The sequence below is a fragment of the Scleropages formosus genome, chromosome 2 (assembly GCF_900964775.1).
Source record: "Scleropages formosus chromosome 2, fSclFor1.1, whole genome shotgun sequence".
In the NCBI taxonomy this organism is placed as follows: Eukaryota; Metazoa; Chordata; class Actinopteri; order Osteoglossiformes; family Osteoglossidae; genus Scleropages; species Scleropages formosus.
In genome coordinates, this window is record NC_041807.1 from 11873516 (window position 1) to 11889980 (window position 16465).

The 16465-nt window shown below is 42.5% G+C and overlaps 1 protein-coding gene across 4 annotated transcripts; it reads left to right on the forward strand.

Moving 5' to 3' along the window:
* The first annotated feature begins 22 nt into the window (after positions 1–22).
* Positions 23–16465, forward strand: upf2 (UPF2 regulator of nonsense mediated mRNA decay). 4 transcript variants are annotated; one of them, XM_018747308.1, is made up of 23 exons: positions 23–109; positions 490–598; positions 1878–2231; positions 2814–3593; positions 3814–3974; positions 4168–4359; positions 4481–4642; positions 5111–5214; positions 5687–5772; positions 6181–6289; positions 6530–6643; positions 6806–6922; positions 7876–8061; positions 8302–8505; positions 8635–8910; positions 9490–9673; positions 11263–11414; positions 12267–12371; positions 12452–12550; positions 13532–13702; positions 14564–14708; positions 14857–14977; positions 15403–16465. In XM_018747308.1, the coding sequence occupies exons 3-23, from the start codon at positions 1879–1881 to the stop codon at positions 15410–15412; spliced, it is 3831 nt and encodes a 1276-aa protein (XP_018602824.1). In that variant the 5' UTR covers positions 23–109; positions 490–598; position 1878; the 3' UTR covers positions 15413–16465. The 4 variants fall into 4 exon arrangements, with proteins under 4 accessions (XP_018602824.1, XP_018602826.1, XP_018602828.1 ...); XM_018747310.1 differs by having other exon boundaries at positions 14567–14708; XM_018747309.1 differs by having other exon boundaries at positions 29–82.

Below are 16465 nucleotides of genomic sequence, written 5' to 3' on the forward strand. Positions count from 1 at the left end.
GTCCACGATAAATGTCACTAATACTATGGCGAAACTCGTGCGGCTGGCTATGATTTCGACTGCGAAGGGAAAATGATGACCTGTAACCTGTCGTTTCGTTTTTTTACATGTTAGTTTAATATTCAAACATATTTACGATTTATTATTATCGTCTTTCACCATCGACATGCCACGCAATGCCTTGTTTCTGCGTGAGCCATACCAAAGTACCTTTACATATCAAGTTCACTGTATTTATCAATAAATTATGAAATTTTACAAGATGTCAACATTTTATTCAACTGAATGTAACAGCGCTCTCAATTTGTGATGCGTTGCCACTGAGTTCTTCTTTATGTTCCTACAGTAAAATCTGTGTTTATTTACGTACAGACCACAATGAGTGAAAAAATTATTCTCGGACTTGAGTGCTGTACATTGTTTTGCTTCATTAGATTTAGTTATTTTTAGACTGACAGAAAAAAATGATGCTGGCGAATTTTTTTGCAGGTATTTAGCTCAGGCACCTCTCGGGCCACCACAGCGCGATGGTCCTTCGGCAACGGGAAGGGTCTTTTTCCTACCAAACAAACCCGATGTTTATGTTGACAAAATGAAGGTAATGGGAGTTCGGATCATATTCATTTTTTAAATGTTAATTTCAGAATAAAATTAATACAATTTGCAATATATACATGGCTGTTTAAATGCTAATCTGCATTCTAATCTTTTAAACGCCCGTTATTAATTTACTTTGCTAAACCGTTCACACATCACGCAGTCACGCTAGCCTAGGCCTGGCGCGGAATATATAATAATTTTTGTTTTTTTTCCTCTTTAGCAATTCCTCATCCATTTAGACAGTGAATGTGTGTAGTTGTTTAACATATGTTAATTCATAGCGAACAGTTTAGGCACGCCTTGCTTTAGCGAAAGGCTTACTGGATAATCTAACTACTAGCCTAGGCCTAAAGCTTGTTGCTTTTCCAGTCGTGTCATCATCATTTTCTTTGCTGGAGACTGGTACTGGGTGATGTTTTTCTGTTGTAGGTACAGTACGGCTATCCTGTTATTCTTAGTCTGACCAAGATTTCCAGCTCATAACCCCTAGTCTAGATTAAAAAAGAGGTCTGTTCGAAAAGAATCTTGCTCCGAGGCTGGGAACGAGTGAGAAGAGCTCAACTAAATAAACTGTAACACATTTCCTCTTGACTGCTCTGCAGTGGGCACGCGAACGTCCTCTCCGCGTGCAGCCTCGCGATCGCGTCTCGCGCGCCACTTTATCGGTGGCGTTTGGAGAAGGACGCGGCCAGTTTACCTTACTTTAATCTGATGATACATGTCCCATTTGAATACATTTTGTAATTATTTAAATTTTTTTTTCCCTTTTCCCAGTATACAGATGTTATTTTGTTTTTATTTTTTACTGCTGTATGTTTAAACTTCTGTCTAGCTGTTGTTTTAGAGCCAGAAATGTGAACACCAGGTAACTCATTAAAGACCAGCAGTAACATTTTACTTTGTTTCTCACAAACTGTTACACCCTGGGTACTTACGCACATGTTTTGAGGTGTTTATGTATCTTTGTTAGTAGCGTACTAAAATAGCACTGTAAGAATATTTCCTCAGAAGTTCATTCTGATACATTCATACTAGTTCAGTGTTTTCTGGAGAAATTTTATTTTTTAGGGCAGCAGGTGATGTAGTGGTTAGAGCTGCTGCTTTGAACTCCCAAGGATGCAGGTTTAAATCCCATTCTTGTAGTGGTAACCTTGAAAAATTCCCAATAAAAATTACCCTGATGTATTAATGGGTAAAACTTTGTAAATTGCTTTGGTCAAGTGTCTGCTGAACAAATTTATTTCTTGGTAACAGTTGTGGACCTTTCCCCCCCACAGTATGCCTGCTGAATGCAAGAAGCTAATTAACATGGAGGATAAAGAGGCATTCAGCAACAAGGAAAAGGAGAAGGAGAGAGACATAGAAAGGCGACCGGCCTCTTCCCGGGAAAAAGGAAAGGAAGAGGCGAAGGTGAGCGGAAAGAAAGACAGCAGCAAAGCAGCTGAGGAGAAGAAGCGGAGGCTGGAGGAAGAGAAGAGGAAGAAGGAGGAGAAAGAGCGCAAGAAAAAGGAGGAGGAGAAAGTGAAAGCAGAAGAAGAGCAAAAAAAAAAGGAGGAGGAGGAGGAGGTAGAGAAGAAGATGCAGGAGGAGGAAGAGAAGAGGCAGCGTGAGGAAGAGGCAGCACGACTCAAGTAATGGAGGGGCCTTTTTACATTTACATTTATTCACTTAGACGTTTTTCTACAAAGCGACTTACGACGAATACTATGTAGTTCTACTAGCCCGCACACCTTATTCACCAAGGTGACTTACATTGCTGGATGCACTACTTACAATGGGTCACTCATCCATACATCAGTAAAACACACTGTCTGTGTCACTCGCACACTATGGGGGAACCTGAACAGCATGTCTTTGGACTGTGGGAGGAAACCGGAGCACCCAGAGGAAACCTACGCAGACACGGGCAAAACATGCAAACTCCACACAGACTGAGCGGGGAGTGAACCCACGTTCTCTCACACAACGCAGGCACTGTGAGACAGTAGCGCTACTGGCACAGCGAGTAGCATTGACCTTCTCCTGTGTTTTCATGTCCTTGTTCTCTCTTACATTGTTTTCTTCTTAAGTCTTGTTTTAAGTGATGTAATGGAAGTTTACCATCCCTACAGGAGTTTGAACATGTTAACTTCATGTCTCAAAGCCAGGAGTGCACGAGTCGTCATCTGGTGTTTTACACTCTGCGCCTGAATTTCTTACATCTACTCTTGCAGGGAGAAGGAGGAGGGCCACCAGCTCCACCAGGAGGCTTGGGAACGGCACCAGTTACGCAAGGATCTGCGCAACAAGAACCAGAATGCACAGGAGGGCCGCCCTGAGGAAGCCTTCTTTAGCCGACTGGACTCTAGCTTGAAGAAGAACACGGCCTTCGTCAAGAAGTTGAGGACCCTGACAGAGCAGCAGCGTGACTCACTCTCCCATGACTTTGCCTCACTCAACCTCAGCAAGTACATTGCTGAAGCTGTGGGATCCGTGGTGGAAGCAAAGCTAAAAATCTCTGATGTAGGCTGTGCCGTGCACATGTGTTCCCTTTTCCATCAGCGATATGCCGACTTCGCCCCACTTCTGCTGCAGGCCTGGAAGAAGCACTTTGAGGCACGCAAGGAGGAGAAGACGCCCAATGTGAGCAAGCTGCGCACTGACCTGCGCTTCATCGCTGAGCTCACCATTGTGGGCATCTTCACTGACAAGGAAGGCCTGTCACTTATTTATGAGCAGCTGAAGAACATCATCAACACAGACCGTGAGGCACACACACATGTCTCAGTGGTCATCAGCTTTTGTAAGCATTGTGGGGATGACATTGCTGGCTTGGTGCCACGCAGAGTTAAGCTGGCAGCAGAGAAGTTGAACCTGGTCTTTCCCCCAAGTGAGATTATCAGTGCAGAGAAGCAGCAGCCCTTCCAGAACCTGCTAAGGGAGTACTTCACCTCCCTTACGAAGCACTTGAAGAAGGACCATCGTGAGCTGCAGAACATTGAAAGGCAGAACCGGTGAGGCTAGCAGGGTTGTGGGAGAGGCTAAATCTGGCTAAATTTGGAATAGGCTAAATTTGCACTTGTAGGAGGTGCCTTAAAGTGAGAAAAAATGAGTTCAGGAATATGCTGAGAATGAAGTGGAACCTCTTGGTCACATTGTACCTGGCCACCAAGAATCAAATCATCCTTCTTGTCAGATTTCAGTTAAATAGCCACATCACCTTTACATTTTCAGACGTATTCTACATTCCAAGGGGGAGCTGAGCGAAGATCGACACAAACAGTATGAAGAGTTTGCCACCTCGTACCAGAAGTTACTGGCTAACACACAATCCCTAGCAGACCTTCTTGATGAAAATATGCCAGAACTTCCTCAGGACAAGACCGTGCAAGAAGGTGAAGCATTTAACATTCTTGTGAATCATATCACAACAGGTTCAGATTGTTAAACGTTGCTTTCATTTAAAATGGTTGCTGTCCTCACTTTCACTATGCATAGCTATATATAAGTAAGCATTGTATTTGAGTATTAACCATATTTATGGTGTTCCTGTGATGCAGACACTTTAATGGCTTTCCTCTGTTACAGAACATGGCCCTGGCATTGACATTTTCACACCTGGAAAGCCAGGGGAGTATGAAATGGAGGGAGGAATATGGGAAGATGAGGATGCACGCAACTTCTACGAGAATTTGGTGGACCTAAAGGCGTTTGTCCCTGCTATCCTGTTCAAAGACAATGAGAGGAACAGTCAGAGTCGAGACAAGGAAGAGGCAAAAGGTACAATGGCTAGCACCCTGCTCTGTCTGCAGCTTAGGCTGGAGGCCTTTGAGTTGTTAGTGTAGTAGATTTATTTTCAAATTATGATTTGGACGATTCATTAGTATGGTATGGCCCACAGATCCTAAGGATGGGAAGGAGACAAAGGAAGTGTTGGGCCCAGGCACAGATGAGCTTGAGCTGGATCTGGAGGCTCTTGACATTGCAGATGACACTTTGGAGATGGAGGCAGGTGATGAAGTTGAGAGTGATGAACTGGCAAAGAAACTCCTGGATGAACAAGGTGACTGCGATTGTTACAATGACCAGTAGCCAGTTTTTGTTTCTTTAATTTCTTCTACCACCCACAAGGAACTGGCTAGCCTGATTGTGCTGAACATTCAATAAGTTGTCATTTTTTTGGATATATTTATCAGAAATGGGTCTTTTTTTTTTTTTTTTCCCCTTTCCCCCCCTACTGAGCAGTTGTAATGTGACTCTGAGAAGTTTTACCATGCTTTGACCTAGGAATTAATATTTGTATAGCAGTGTGTAGTTTAACTTAAGGTGATGAAGAGCATTGTCTTCTAAGGCTTTGGTTACTGTCAAGCATAGGGGAAGGAGGGAAAGGAGCAGAACATTCTTATCTTATAAACATGTGGTAGGGCATGGAAACAGGTCTTCAGTAATTATAGAACAGGATAAGAACTGAAAGTGTACCACCATGTAAATAAAGTATCACGTTCCTGTGTGTTCTCATGGCTGTTTGCAGAACAAGAAGATGAGGAGGCAAGCACAGGGTCCCACCTGAAGCTCATTGTGGATGCCTTCATCCAGCAGCTACCCAACTGTGTCAACAGAGACCTGATAGACAAGGCAAGGGGCTAGGGCTGATTTTTGACATTCCTCCCAGCTCATATCTTTTACTTTTGGTTAAAATTTACTTATGTGTTTATTTAGAATCTTGGAAGTGTTAAGCTATTGACAGTGATTTACTGATTTATACACTTTATTGTAATTTACACTGAAGCAGTTTAGGGTAAGTACCTTTGTTAGAAATACCACAGCAAGAAGGGATTCAAACCTGGGTCCTTGAAGCATAAGGAGGTAGTCCTAACACTACACCCCATGCTACTGCCTTCAGGTGTTGAATTGGTTCTTGCCCTGATCTAAAATGACTCTAAGGCATTTCATATTTTTGATCTTTACACAGCTGTGTGTAATGGTTAAAGCTGGATGCAATAAATTATATTTCTAACATTGGGCTGACAGCATCATGTAGAGTGTTGGATAAAAGAAAGATTACTCATCTTTTAAGGGAAAAGACTTTTTGCTATCTTATTTTCAGGCTGCAATGGATTTCTGCATGAACATGAACACAAAGTCTAACAGGAGGAAACTTGTGCGAGCACTCTTCACTGTCCCAAGACAACGGTATCAACAAGATTCTACCAGTATCTGGCATTCTGTCTAGTTGTTGTTAGTTAAGGGTAGAATAGATTTGTTTCCCAGCCGCCGTCCTAACAAATTGCTATTTTTGCAAGCAGTTGAACTGCATCTGTTCTGTTGACAACTGTTTGGGCTAATAAATTAAGGGTTCAGTTGGGGAAAAAACAGAATACATGAAGGTTTGCCAGGATGAAGGTTTGGGAGCTGCTGATCAAGGGTGGTCTTAAGGCAGCTTATGTCACCAAAGCAGGTGTAGCTTTTGTAATGGTGTTTATTTGGATGTTTAGTAGGTCTGTTGTATAAGTGTTTTGATTATCTGTGTGTCATTGTGTTAGTGTGTGTTTGGGCTCTGTTTGGATGTATTACTTATGGATGTGTTCTTTAACCTGGCAGACTGGACCTGCTCCCCTTCTATGCCCGGCTGGTAGCCACATTGCACCCATGTATGTCTGACGTGGCAGAAGACCTGTGCTCAATGCTGAAAGGCGACTTCAGGTTCCATGTGCGTTCCTTAGTGCCTGAGGCACCGGTGCCTCTGCCAAAGGCTTTTGAAATGGATTGGGGTTACAGTAATCTGTAATGTTCCTGAGCAAATGAAGACAAGCACCAACTTGTATAATGATTAAATGGATATATTACACTCTTGGTAGCCTTGTTTTGCCATTCAGTGTATTGCAGCTATCAGTAAAGAAGTCCAGTTTTGTTAATTTTATACACTTGAATTTTTAATGTCTCGCTACAGATAAGGAAGAAAGACCAGATCAACATTGAAACAAAAAACAAAACTGTGAGATTCATTGGAGAACTTGCCAAATTCAAGATGTTCTCTAAAACGGATACTCTGCATTGTCTGAAGGTGACTTTTTATAGTCTGTTTATGGCCAGCACAGTGACTTTAAAAATTATGTTTGGTTTTGTGTATTCAGGGAAGCTAAAAGTAGTATGAGTGATGTACTAACATTAATGCAGACATTGATTTTGGAGTCGGCAGTGTCTGTGTATCCTTTCTGTCCTCTAGATGTTGCTGTCAGACTTTTCTCATCACCATATTGAGATGGCCTGCACGCTGCTGGAAACCTGTGGCCGGTTCCTCTTCAGGTCACCAGACTCACACTTGCGCACTAGTGTGCTCTTGGTCAGTTTTGCTGAGTTAAACCAGCCTTCACTTGGTCAGATGAATATGTAATGCCTCAGTTCTGCTGTGTCATGAATTTTTATTGTTCTATAGCTGTATTTCATCTTCCTCTGGGCTTTGGTTCTGCCATGGTTCACAGTTACTAGTTTAGTGTCTTTATGAAATGGGTATGTTCAAAATTATTTGATTGACTGGTACTGCTACACCTTTAAGTACATATTTAACCTGAATAGCCTTAGTAAATATTTGTCTGAAATTAAGGCTTATTTTAAGGTCTTTGAATAATAGAAGTAATGTACAAATATTTGTAGTTGGATTATTGTAAAAGTTTGGTCAGTTCTATTTTAAAGAATGTTTTAATTACGTACAGTTTTGTGAGTGCTATTGGGGAGTACTGACTTAATCACAGTTCAAATTCACACCACATATTTGTAAGCATTTAGTGTTGTGTAACTATTTTGCAGTTAAACATGGATTGCCAGAGTCATAGGAGTGTAAGGAAGTGTTTTGCTGGTCAAAGGATTCTTGGATATCATAAAAGGAAGGCTATAACTCTAGAAAATAGGTTGTGTTTTAAAGTGATCTCTTTAAAGGAATGATTGAACAAAGTCTCTTAAATTGCACATTCTTTGATTATTTTCATGTGCTTTATTTACAATAGATTACATTTGTGGGAGGTTTTGCACCATCATCGAATTTTGGGTATAGAGTGATTGTTTAGTAGGTGATAACCATATTCAATGGTCTCTGCTCAAACCCCATTTTTCTTTCATATTGGTTATGCGAATTACCACAGCGCAATGTTCTGTAGGAGCATTACTATCCCGTAATTGTATGAATGATTAATAAGCCTTCTTATATTCTTAAAGTTGATTACATGTTTGCATAGTGTCTCTGATTTTGTGAATGAAGAATGAATGGGTGACTGAAGGAGGAGCTTTGCCATCTTTCAGGACCAAATGATGCGGAAGAAACAGGCAATGCACCTGGATGCACGCTATGTGACCATGGTAGAAAATGCCTACTATTACTGTAACCCCCCTCCAGTGGAGAAGGCTGTCAGGAAAAGGAGGCCACCCTTGCAGGAGTACATCCGTAAACTCCTCTACAAAGACCTCTCCAAGGTCACCACCGAGAAGGTATGCATGTTGGTGTCATGGACATTGTAAGAACCTTCTGAATGATTGTCATTTTTTTTTCTGTAGAATAAAGAACTAATGATACAAAGTTTTTGTTCCTTTTTTTTAAAAAAAAAAAAAAAAAAAAAAAAACCAATGATTTGCCGTGTGTGTGTGTACTGTCAGAAGTTACTCTTACCTGTCCTTTCTTTAAGCCTGCTACTGACCATTCAGTGTTTTTATAAATCTATTGACTTTTAGGTGCTCAGGCAGATGCGTAAACTGCCTTGGCAGGACCCAGAAATCAAGAGCTACCTTATCTGCTGCCTTGTGAACATCTGGAATGTCAAGTACAATAGCATCCACTGTGTAGCCAACTTACTTGCAGGACTGGTGGCCTATCAAGAGGATGTGGGAATCCATGTGGTTGACAGTGTGCTCGAGGACATCCGCCTGGGCATGGAGGTGAGGAGCTCCATGGAGTGTCTAACATCAATGGATGAATCAAATCTCATTAAGAGATTTTCAGAACAAGGCCATTGCACATTCCCTAGTTTTGGATGAGGTACTACCTCAGAATATTCCCTTCCACAGGTGAACCAGCCCAAGTTCAACCAGCGACGCATTAGCAGTGCAAAGTTCCTGGGGGAGCTCTATAACTACAGGATGGTGGAATCAGCAGTCATCTTCCGTACTCTGTTCTCCTTCATCTCATTTGGGGTAAACCCGGATGGTTCGCCCAGCCCACTGGACCCTCCAGAACACCTTTTTCGCATTCGCCTGGTCTGTACTTTGCTGGACACTTGTGGCCAGTACTTTGATCGTGGATCCAGCAAAAGGAAGCTTGACTGCTTCCTTATCTACTTTCAGGTCAGTAGAGGACAAAGACAGCAGTTGGTTAGGAGAAACTTTATTGCAGTCTTACTCCAAATATTTTGAAAAATTGTAACTAAACTAAAGCAGTACAGTGCTTGCAGTCTAGAATCAAGCTCAGGGTGTGTGGGGGGTTTGCATCTTCTCCCTCTGTTCACAATCCAAAGATGTACACAGAAGGAGGCAGTTGTAAACATTTCCAACTTACCTTCCCACCATGCAAGAGGTCACCTGGTAGCATAGTGTTAGAACTACTGCCTTTGGATCCACAGGTTCGATCCCCACCTCTGGCTGTAGTTCCCTTGAGCAAGGTACTTACCCAAAAAAAAAAGCTCCAGTAAAAATTACCTAGCTGTATAAATGGGTAAAAAAAAATTGTAACCTTAACACTGTAAGTTGCTTTGGAGAAAAGTGTCAGCCAGACTAATAAATGTAAACCATGAGTTGATTGAGTCGATGGCTAACTATAATTATAGTTCTGTGGTTTGTATTACAAATATTTCCTTTTAACTTCGTTAGTCTTTCAGACCAATATTTCCCATTGTAATTGATTTTCTTCTGGCTGACTGTAATCAGCGATACATCTGGTGGAAGAAGAGTTTGGATGTCTGGACAAAGGATCACCTGTTCCCCATTGACATCGACTACATGATCAGTGACACTCTGGAACTGCTGAGGCCAAAGGCACGCCTATGCAGTTCACTGGAGGAGGCTGTCATGCAAGTGACTGAGCTAGAGAGAGAGGTTCTCGTCAAGCTGGGTGAGAGTGCACAGTTTGTTGTAGAATTATTTTTATTTACTGTGTTGTTTCCTCGCAGTTTTATTTAAGCCACCTTACAATTTAGCTTTCCCAAGTGTACCACACCAGAATCTCTCCTCAGTTACTGTCTGCCTTGTTTGGATGTCCTTATCTGTCATGTTCTCTAAATATATATACAAAGTCATGTAGTCATCCAAATTGAATTTCTATGTGTCCTTTGTTACCTGAAAAAGTGTAGGTATGTAGCTAATAGATAATATAGTGCTGTTACATGGTGTACAGGTCAATATTGGTGCTATGAGTGTTAGGTGCTTTTGTATGTGTAGCCGGAAGTTACTTGCTGTATCACTGATTGACCTACATTACGTTTCTGTTGTTCTGGATGGACAGCATTCTTTTGTCTCAATGAGGTTTCTTGCCAAACAGGTTGTAATGTATCTGCCTCTCATGTTAACATGGCTTGGAAGTTTTCCTGTCTTGGATATTGACATTATTTTGTTTGTGTTGTGTAACAAATTAATTAATCTTCTTAAAATGTTACTGTTTCTTCTAGCCAAAAGAATTGTCAATCCATTTTGCTCAGTTCCTTTCTCAGGATGACCTGCCTACCTCAGACTCTTGAGGATTCTCTAAATCAGGAGCTCTGAGCTTATAGTGAAACACTGACTCACTCAGTTAAATTGAAGACACATGGAACAGTCTGATCCCATTGCTTAATACTCAGTGCCTTATTGAAGTCTAAAGTGTTCAGTTGTTGCTCTGCAGTAGTTTCCGTCGCTCACACGACTTGGGCAATAACTTCAAAGGAAACAGTGTTGTTAATCATCAGGTCATTAATTGTAAGTTAAACATAAGTGCTAGAATGAAGACTTTTTAGTTTGTCATCATTAGTGTATGATGTAATAGCTGTTTTTTCCTTTAATGACTTCAGAAATTGGTGTGTGTGTGTGTGTGTGTGTGTGTGTGTGTGTGAGAGAGTAATTTTAAACAAAAGGGATAAAAACATGTTTATATAGTAGGTTGATGAGGTTTGTTTAAAATTTTGAATATCAAATTGAATAAACTGCTTTGTATGAAGTGCACGCCAGGGGTGGATAGCTAGACACTACTTATCCTGTGTTTTAACATTCTTTTCCTGGTGTAAAAGACCACATTCCATCAACAAAGACCACATTCCATCAACAGGTTTTGGCGTTGAGTCAAACTGTATCCGGAAAAGCAGATAAAAAATGATCAGTTGTTGTACTCTGTTCTGGAATGTGTAAAACCACTGTTCACTTACTCTTGAAATACCAGTCTGATGTGATTTACGGGTGAGAGAGAGAATGCCAAAAATCTGCATAACAGGTGATCATTGAGACTGCAGCACTGACAAAATTAGCTTTTTTTTATTTATTTATTTTACATCTTGCTGAGATGTACATTGCTTTGGAGAAAAGCATCTGCTAATAAATGTAAATGATAGTTCTCCTCTGACTCATGAGGTGCAGTCATTAAGTCAGCTGAAACTTGATCCCACTATGATATGCATGTAGGTAAACAGTATTTTGCAGGAGGGGGTGTTTAATTTCTTTATCGTTGTATTCCAGGTCTTGCTGTGGAGAAGGATGGCAGAGCATCTGGTGCCCTAGGTGAGGGGGGTACCCTTGATGATGAAGATGAGGATGATGATGAAGAGGGAGGGGCTGAGACAGAGGAGCAGTCTGGGAACGAGAGCGAGATGAATGAGCCAGAAGAAGAAGTATGTTGGAAGATGTTACTCTCTGTTGGTTTCTGTGTCAGCCAGTGAGGCAGGAGCTTGGTGTGAGGGTGGGGCAGCTGGTGGCCAAGTGGTTAAAGTAGCCGCTTCTGGACTTGGAGGTCACAGTTTTGAATCCCACTTGTTGTGATAGGTACTTACCCTGAAATGCCCCAGTAAAAATAACCCAGCTTTATAAATGGGTAACTTGTAATAAGTAGCTTGATTCTGTAAATTGCTTTTGAGAAAAGCATTAGCTAAATGAATACATGTAACTATAGTAGTTGTCCTTTTCTTCCTGGAGCCTGAGAACCTCTTTGCCCCTTTCTGGATCAGAACACTAAGGTTGTGTGTACGGTTCTCTGGCACTTGTGCAGTGTCACTGAAAGACTGTTGGTTGACCAGCTGACCCCTGTGCCTACTGGAGGACTTCCCAAAATGTAAATGCTGTCTAGCTGTTGGCATTTTTCTACTTTACCTTGTGGCATGGATGTTCATTACATCCAGTCAGGAAGGGCCCTAAACCATACTTAATCTTACACACACACACACACACTTTCAGAACCGCTTGTCCTATACGGGGTCGCGGGGCCAACCCGGTAACCCAGGGCGTAAGGCCAGAAGGGGAGGGGACGCACCCAGGACGGGACGCCAGTCCGTCGCAAGGCACCCCAAGCGGGACTCGAACCCCAGACCCACCGGAGAGCAGGACTTATACCCCCCTTCTCCAGTTCTGTCACAACTGGAGAGTCTTTCCTTTAAAAGGAATATTCCTTTTTTGCTCTTTCTCACAGAATGGTGTGCAGGGAACGCTTGAAATGAACTCTGGGTAGCAATGTGTTATCTATGTTTCAGGAGGGGTCAGAAAATGAAGAAGAAGAACGGGAGGAAGAGGAGGAGGAGAACACGGACTACCTGACGGACTCCAACAAAGAGAATGAAACAGACGACGAGAACAACGTGAGTCTCTGACTGATCTTTGACATTGAGGAACGCTCCCCCTGCTGCATCTGGAGACATGCTTCTATTTGTTCCCTCAGGAGGTGACCATAAAGGGAGGCGGTCTACGACATGTGGCCTGTGCAGAAGATGAGGATTTCATTCAGGCCCTTGACAGGATGATGCTGGAGAACCTTCAGGTATTTAGTTTGTCTTGTTGGTCTTACACTTCTTAACTTTATCACTTGCCTTTTGCTTCTGTAGTGGTCATGTCTTGAAATAAATGCCATTTTGGTTAGGAGAAATGTGGGAAGGTTCAAGATCCTTCTCTATTATTAGCAGTGCAGGTTCCTTACTTGAATCTTCTATAATTCTTATTTTTTTCAGAAAATGTTTGTTTTTTTTTATGAAAAGTAATGTATCCCTTTGCATAGTACTTCAAAAACAGCTGAAAGGTTTGCATCCAAAGTGATTAGTTCATGTAAAATATCACTAAGCAAAGACTGTTAGAATGACAAAAAGCTAGGTCAGACTTTTTTTAAAACTACAAATTATGTAGTCGTAAATAAATATTGTGTATACAATCCATAAGTATAGTGGAAGACATTTACTGTGCAATTCACTAGTGACCTCTCTCTGAGTATTACAGATGTGTGCAAACCATGTTTAGCCATGAAGTGATTTCCCTTACCTTTATGCCATCACTTCCTGTATGAGTCAAATGAAATGCAACATATTTCTTTATTTGGCTCTGTGGTTTAATAGCATTAAACATGTGACCAAGCCCAGGATGAAATAGATATAGGACAACAAATTTGGGGGAAAAAAATGCTGTTACCACTGAATTTAGAAATGACATATAAAGGTACTGCATTGTCACGGCAAAAGTAATAATTACCGAAAGCTGCTAAAAGAATAGGGGGGCGATGGCACAGTGGGTTTGACCGGGTCTGGGGTTCAAGTCCCACTTGGGGTGCCTTGTGACAGACTGGTGTCCCCCTCCAGCTTTCTGCCCTGTGTTGCTGGGTTAGGCTCTGGTTCGCCGCAACCCCACTTGCGACAAGTGGTTTTGGTCTGTGTGTGTGTGTGTGTGTGCGCGCGAGTTATTTGCATTTCCACAAACGAATTTGCAAATGCTGTACAAGAGTGAGTTTCAGTGTTTTGCTCTGTGTGTGGTGTAGCAGCGTAGCGGCGAGTCTGTAAAGGGCCACCAGCTGGATGTAGCCATTCCACTGCAGCTCAAGAGCCAGCTGAAGAAGGCCCCGCCCCCAGCTTGCAGTGGGGAGGGTGACTCTGAGCTGGCTGACACCATGCAATTCGTCATGCTCACCAGGAAGGGAAACAAGCAGCAGGTACGCATACCCAGCTTCCTGTTACTTTCCATTTGCTCATAGACATTGCAAACATGCTCACTGTTTTTTGGCACTCTCAGGAACTGTTTACAAAAAAGTTATTAGGTTGTCACATATGACAGATTCTAATAAAGTGGCCATGACATTCAAAGCTGTAAGACTAAAACTGGTTCATTGGAATGTTTTTTGTAATGTCTTTATATATTTGCCATCTGGCCCTCTTCATTATGGCCTGTGACACTGACATTTTCTTCCTTGTTTTGTACTAGTAATAGGGGTTTTGTGTGTGTGTGTGTGTCTTTTGGTGTCTAAATACCTTTACTCCTTTCAAGTTAGTTTGTTTCAGGGCAGAATATATAGTGAAAAGTAAGACATTTTCAGTAAACACTGCTTAATAGGCTTTTGTCCTCTTGAACCCAAAACTGGGAGTGAAGTGTTTACTGAACACCGTGTGTGTGCGCGCTAGTCTAGTTCATACCTCACCAGGTTCGTGCAGAACCGCTTGCTTGTTCTGTTTTCAAATTAAACAGCAGTCTTTCTTGGTTTCAAGAATAGACTTCCTTTGTTCCTGGTGTTCATACAGATTATGGTGTTGTCTACTAGTTTTATCTGAGGTAATTTGCATACCTTGCTAGTTATTTTTCTCTCACCACTTATACAACTAGATACACATTTTTGCAAAAGCAGTTTAGGTGTTCAGACTAGTAAGAGTCTCCCCTGGACTAGAATCATGTTATTTTTATGTAACAGGCATTACTGAACAGAATGTCCCAAGTCTTAAGCCAAGCCATAGCTTTGTTTTGAGCTGTAATTGTTTGCTAATGCTGCCTAGTGTATGTGTGACACACTGTTCTCCTCCAGCAGTTTAAGATCCTCAATGTTCCGCTGTCCTCTCATCTGGCGGCCAATCACTTCAACCAGCAGCAAGCCGAGCAGGAGGAGCGGATGCGAATGAAGAAGCTCACCTTGGACATCAATGAGAGACAGGAACAGGAGGACTACCAGGGTGAGAAGACACCTGTATTTGAGATCACATGCAGATTACTGTTAGGCGCACAAACACACAGACATCTATCCACACACACACACACACACACACACACACACACACAGGAAGGGTGCTAGACAATAAAAAGCTTCTTGATGCCATGCAGAGATGATGCAGTCCCTGGCTCAGAGACCAGCTCCTGCTAACACAAACCGGGAGAGACGACCACGATATCAGCACCCAAAAGGAGCCCCTAATGCAGACCTCATCTTCAAAACAGGCGGAAGGTGAGCGCAACCTCTACTGATTGGAACAGCTGTGAACTTACCGTCGTCCTTTTATGTACTAGAAAAGTCCATTTCACTGACTATTTTATTGCATTTGAACAAATTTTTTTTGAATTTCTGTTGCAAGGTTTTTGACAAAGGAAGCTATCATGAAATATGGTAGCATGGTAGAATCTGTATTTTTAATTATAACAAGTATTTATCATATACATTTATGTAACAAAGTGGTGTTGGCTGTAACTAAGAGGAAGGCTTCCTCATGCTTTACAACTCTTTCTCCCTGCCCCCTGGTCTTGCTCTCTATTTGGAGGTTATATACATGTGTAGCATGAAAGATTGTCATAGGCATGGGGAGCCTTGGCATCGCTAACAAGGATCAGTAGGAGCCAGAGCTCTCACTGTAACTGTGTTGTTCCCTCCTTCAGGAGGCGCTGATGGGAGCAGCGTGGTCCGGCCTCCCACTCTCGAGCGCTGACCAACCCCCCCGGCTGGCTGTGGAGCACCCCCTCATTGTGGCTGCAGGAGGGGCCAGGGCACAACCCGCCCGCCACGTGCACAACACCAGCATCACACGCACTGACACACACACAAACATATACACAACCTGAAAGAGCGCTCCAGCCAGACCTCAGTCTGCGACGTGTCAGCCTTCACTGGAAGAATGAGTGCATTTTTTGTGAGCCGGCCAGCGTTTCCACAAGCCCATGCCAGTGGACCAAAAGATGGCCAACAGGATCAGGGAGGCAGAAGCGTGCAGTGGCGCTGTGGACTAGGTCACAGCTCCCTCTTCCTCTTTGAGGGTGAAAAATCTGTCCTTTTGTTTAACTCTAGTTAAATGATTCTTTAGATGAGAAGGGGATAAATGAGCAGCTGCAAGGCAACATCATGAGCAGCTTGTCTTAACCTTGGCAGGCAGAGCACAGGACTGGAAACTGGGCATCAGTACCTACAGGAGAAAAGCCTCTGGTACAGCGAGAGCAGTAGATGTGTTGGTGGGTGTGGCTTTGCATGCCTGACAGCGTCTCCCTAGGGCCTGTACCCCTAGCTGCTGCAGCTTCCCACCATGCTGATGATCCAACCTGGGGGATTCTGGAAAACAGACCTCAGGAGCAGCGAGGTCATGGTAAAGACTGATGAAGGGACTGACTGACTTACCAGCTTTTTATTGTCTGATTTAAAAGAGATGAATATTTATAGATATACTCTTTATTTTTTCATTGATGTTCCGACAGGAAGCCCTTTCCAGGTTGTGCAAGGGTTTGACAATGCCGCTCTTTGTGTGGATTTGATTTTTGCTCTGTTGTAATTGCCTAATGAACAGCATAAGCTTACTGTCTCTTATTTGCCACTGAGTTTCTTGCTGATCCATTAACACCTGTTCTGATTGTTTAACATAGTGATGCTTCCCTCTGCCGCTGCATGGCTCTTTCAGTATCAGCTCTGGAAATGGATACAGTCAGGATTCCATTAAAGTGTCAAAAAATGTCA

What these genes read in the sequence shown, in the direction of transcription:
- upf2 (XM_018747308.1), top strand. Translation starts at nt 1,879, where the DNA reads ATGCCTGCTGAATGCAAGAAGCTAATTAACATGGAGGATAAAGAGGCA. An exon ending in CCAAGGTCACCACCGAGAAG is followed by an intron (nt 8,062 to 8,301) that starts GTATGCATGTTG and finishes ATTGACTTTTAG; the next exon opens with GTGCTCAGGCAGATGCGTAA. An exon ending in GCTTCCTTATCTACTTTCAG is followed by an intron (nt 8,911 to 9,489) that starts GTCAGTAGAGGA and finishes GACTGTAATCAG; the next exon opens with CGATACATCTGGTGGAAGAA.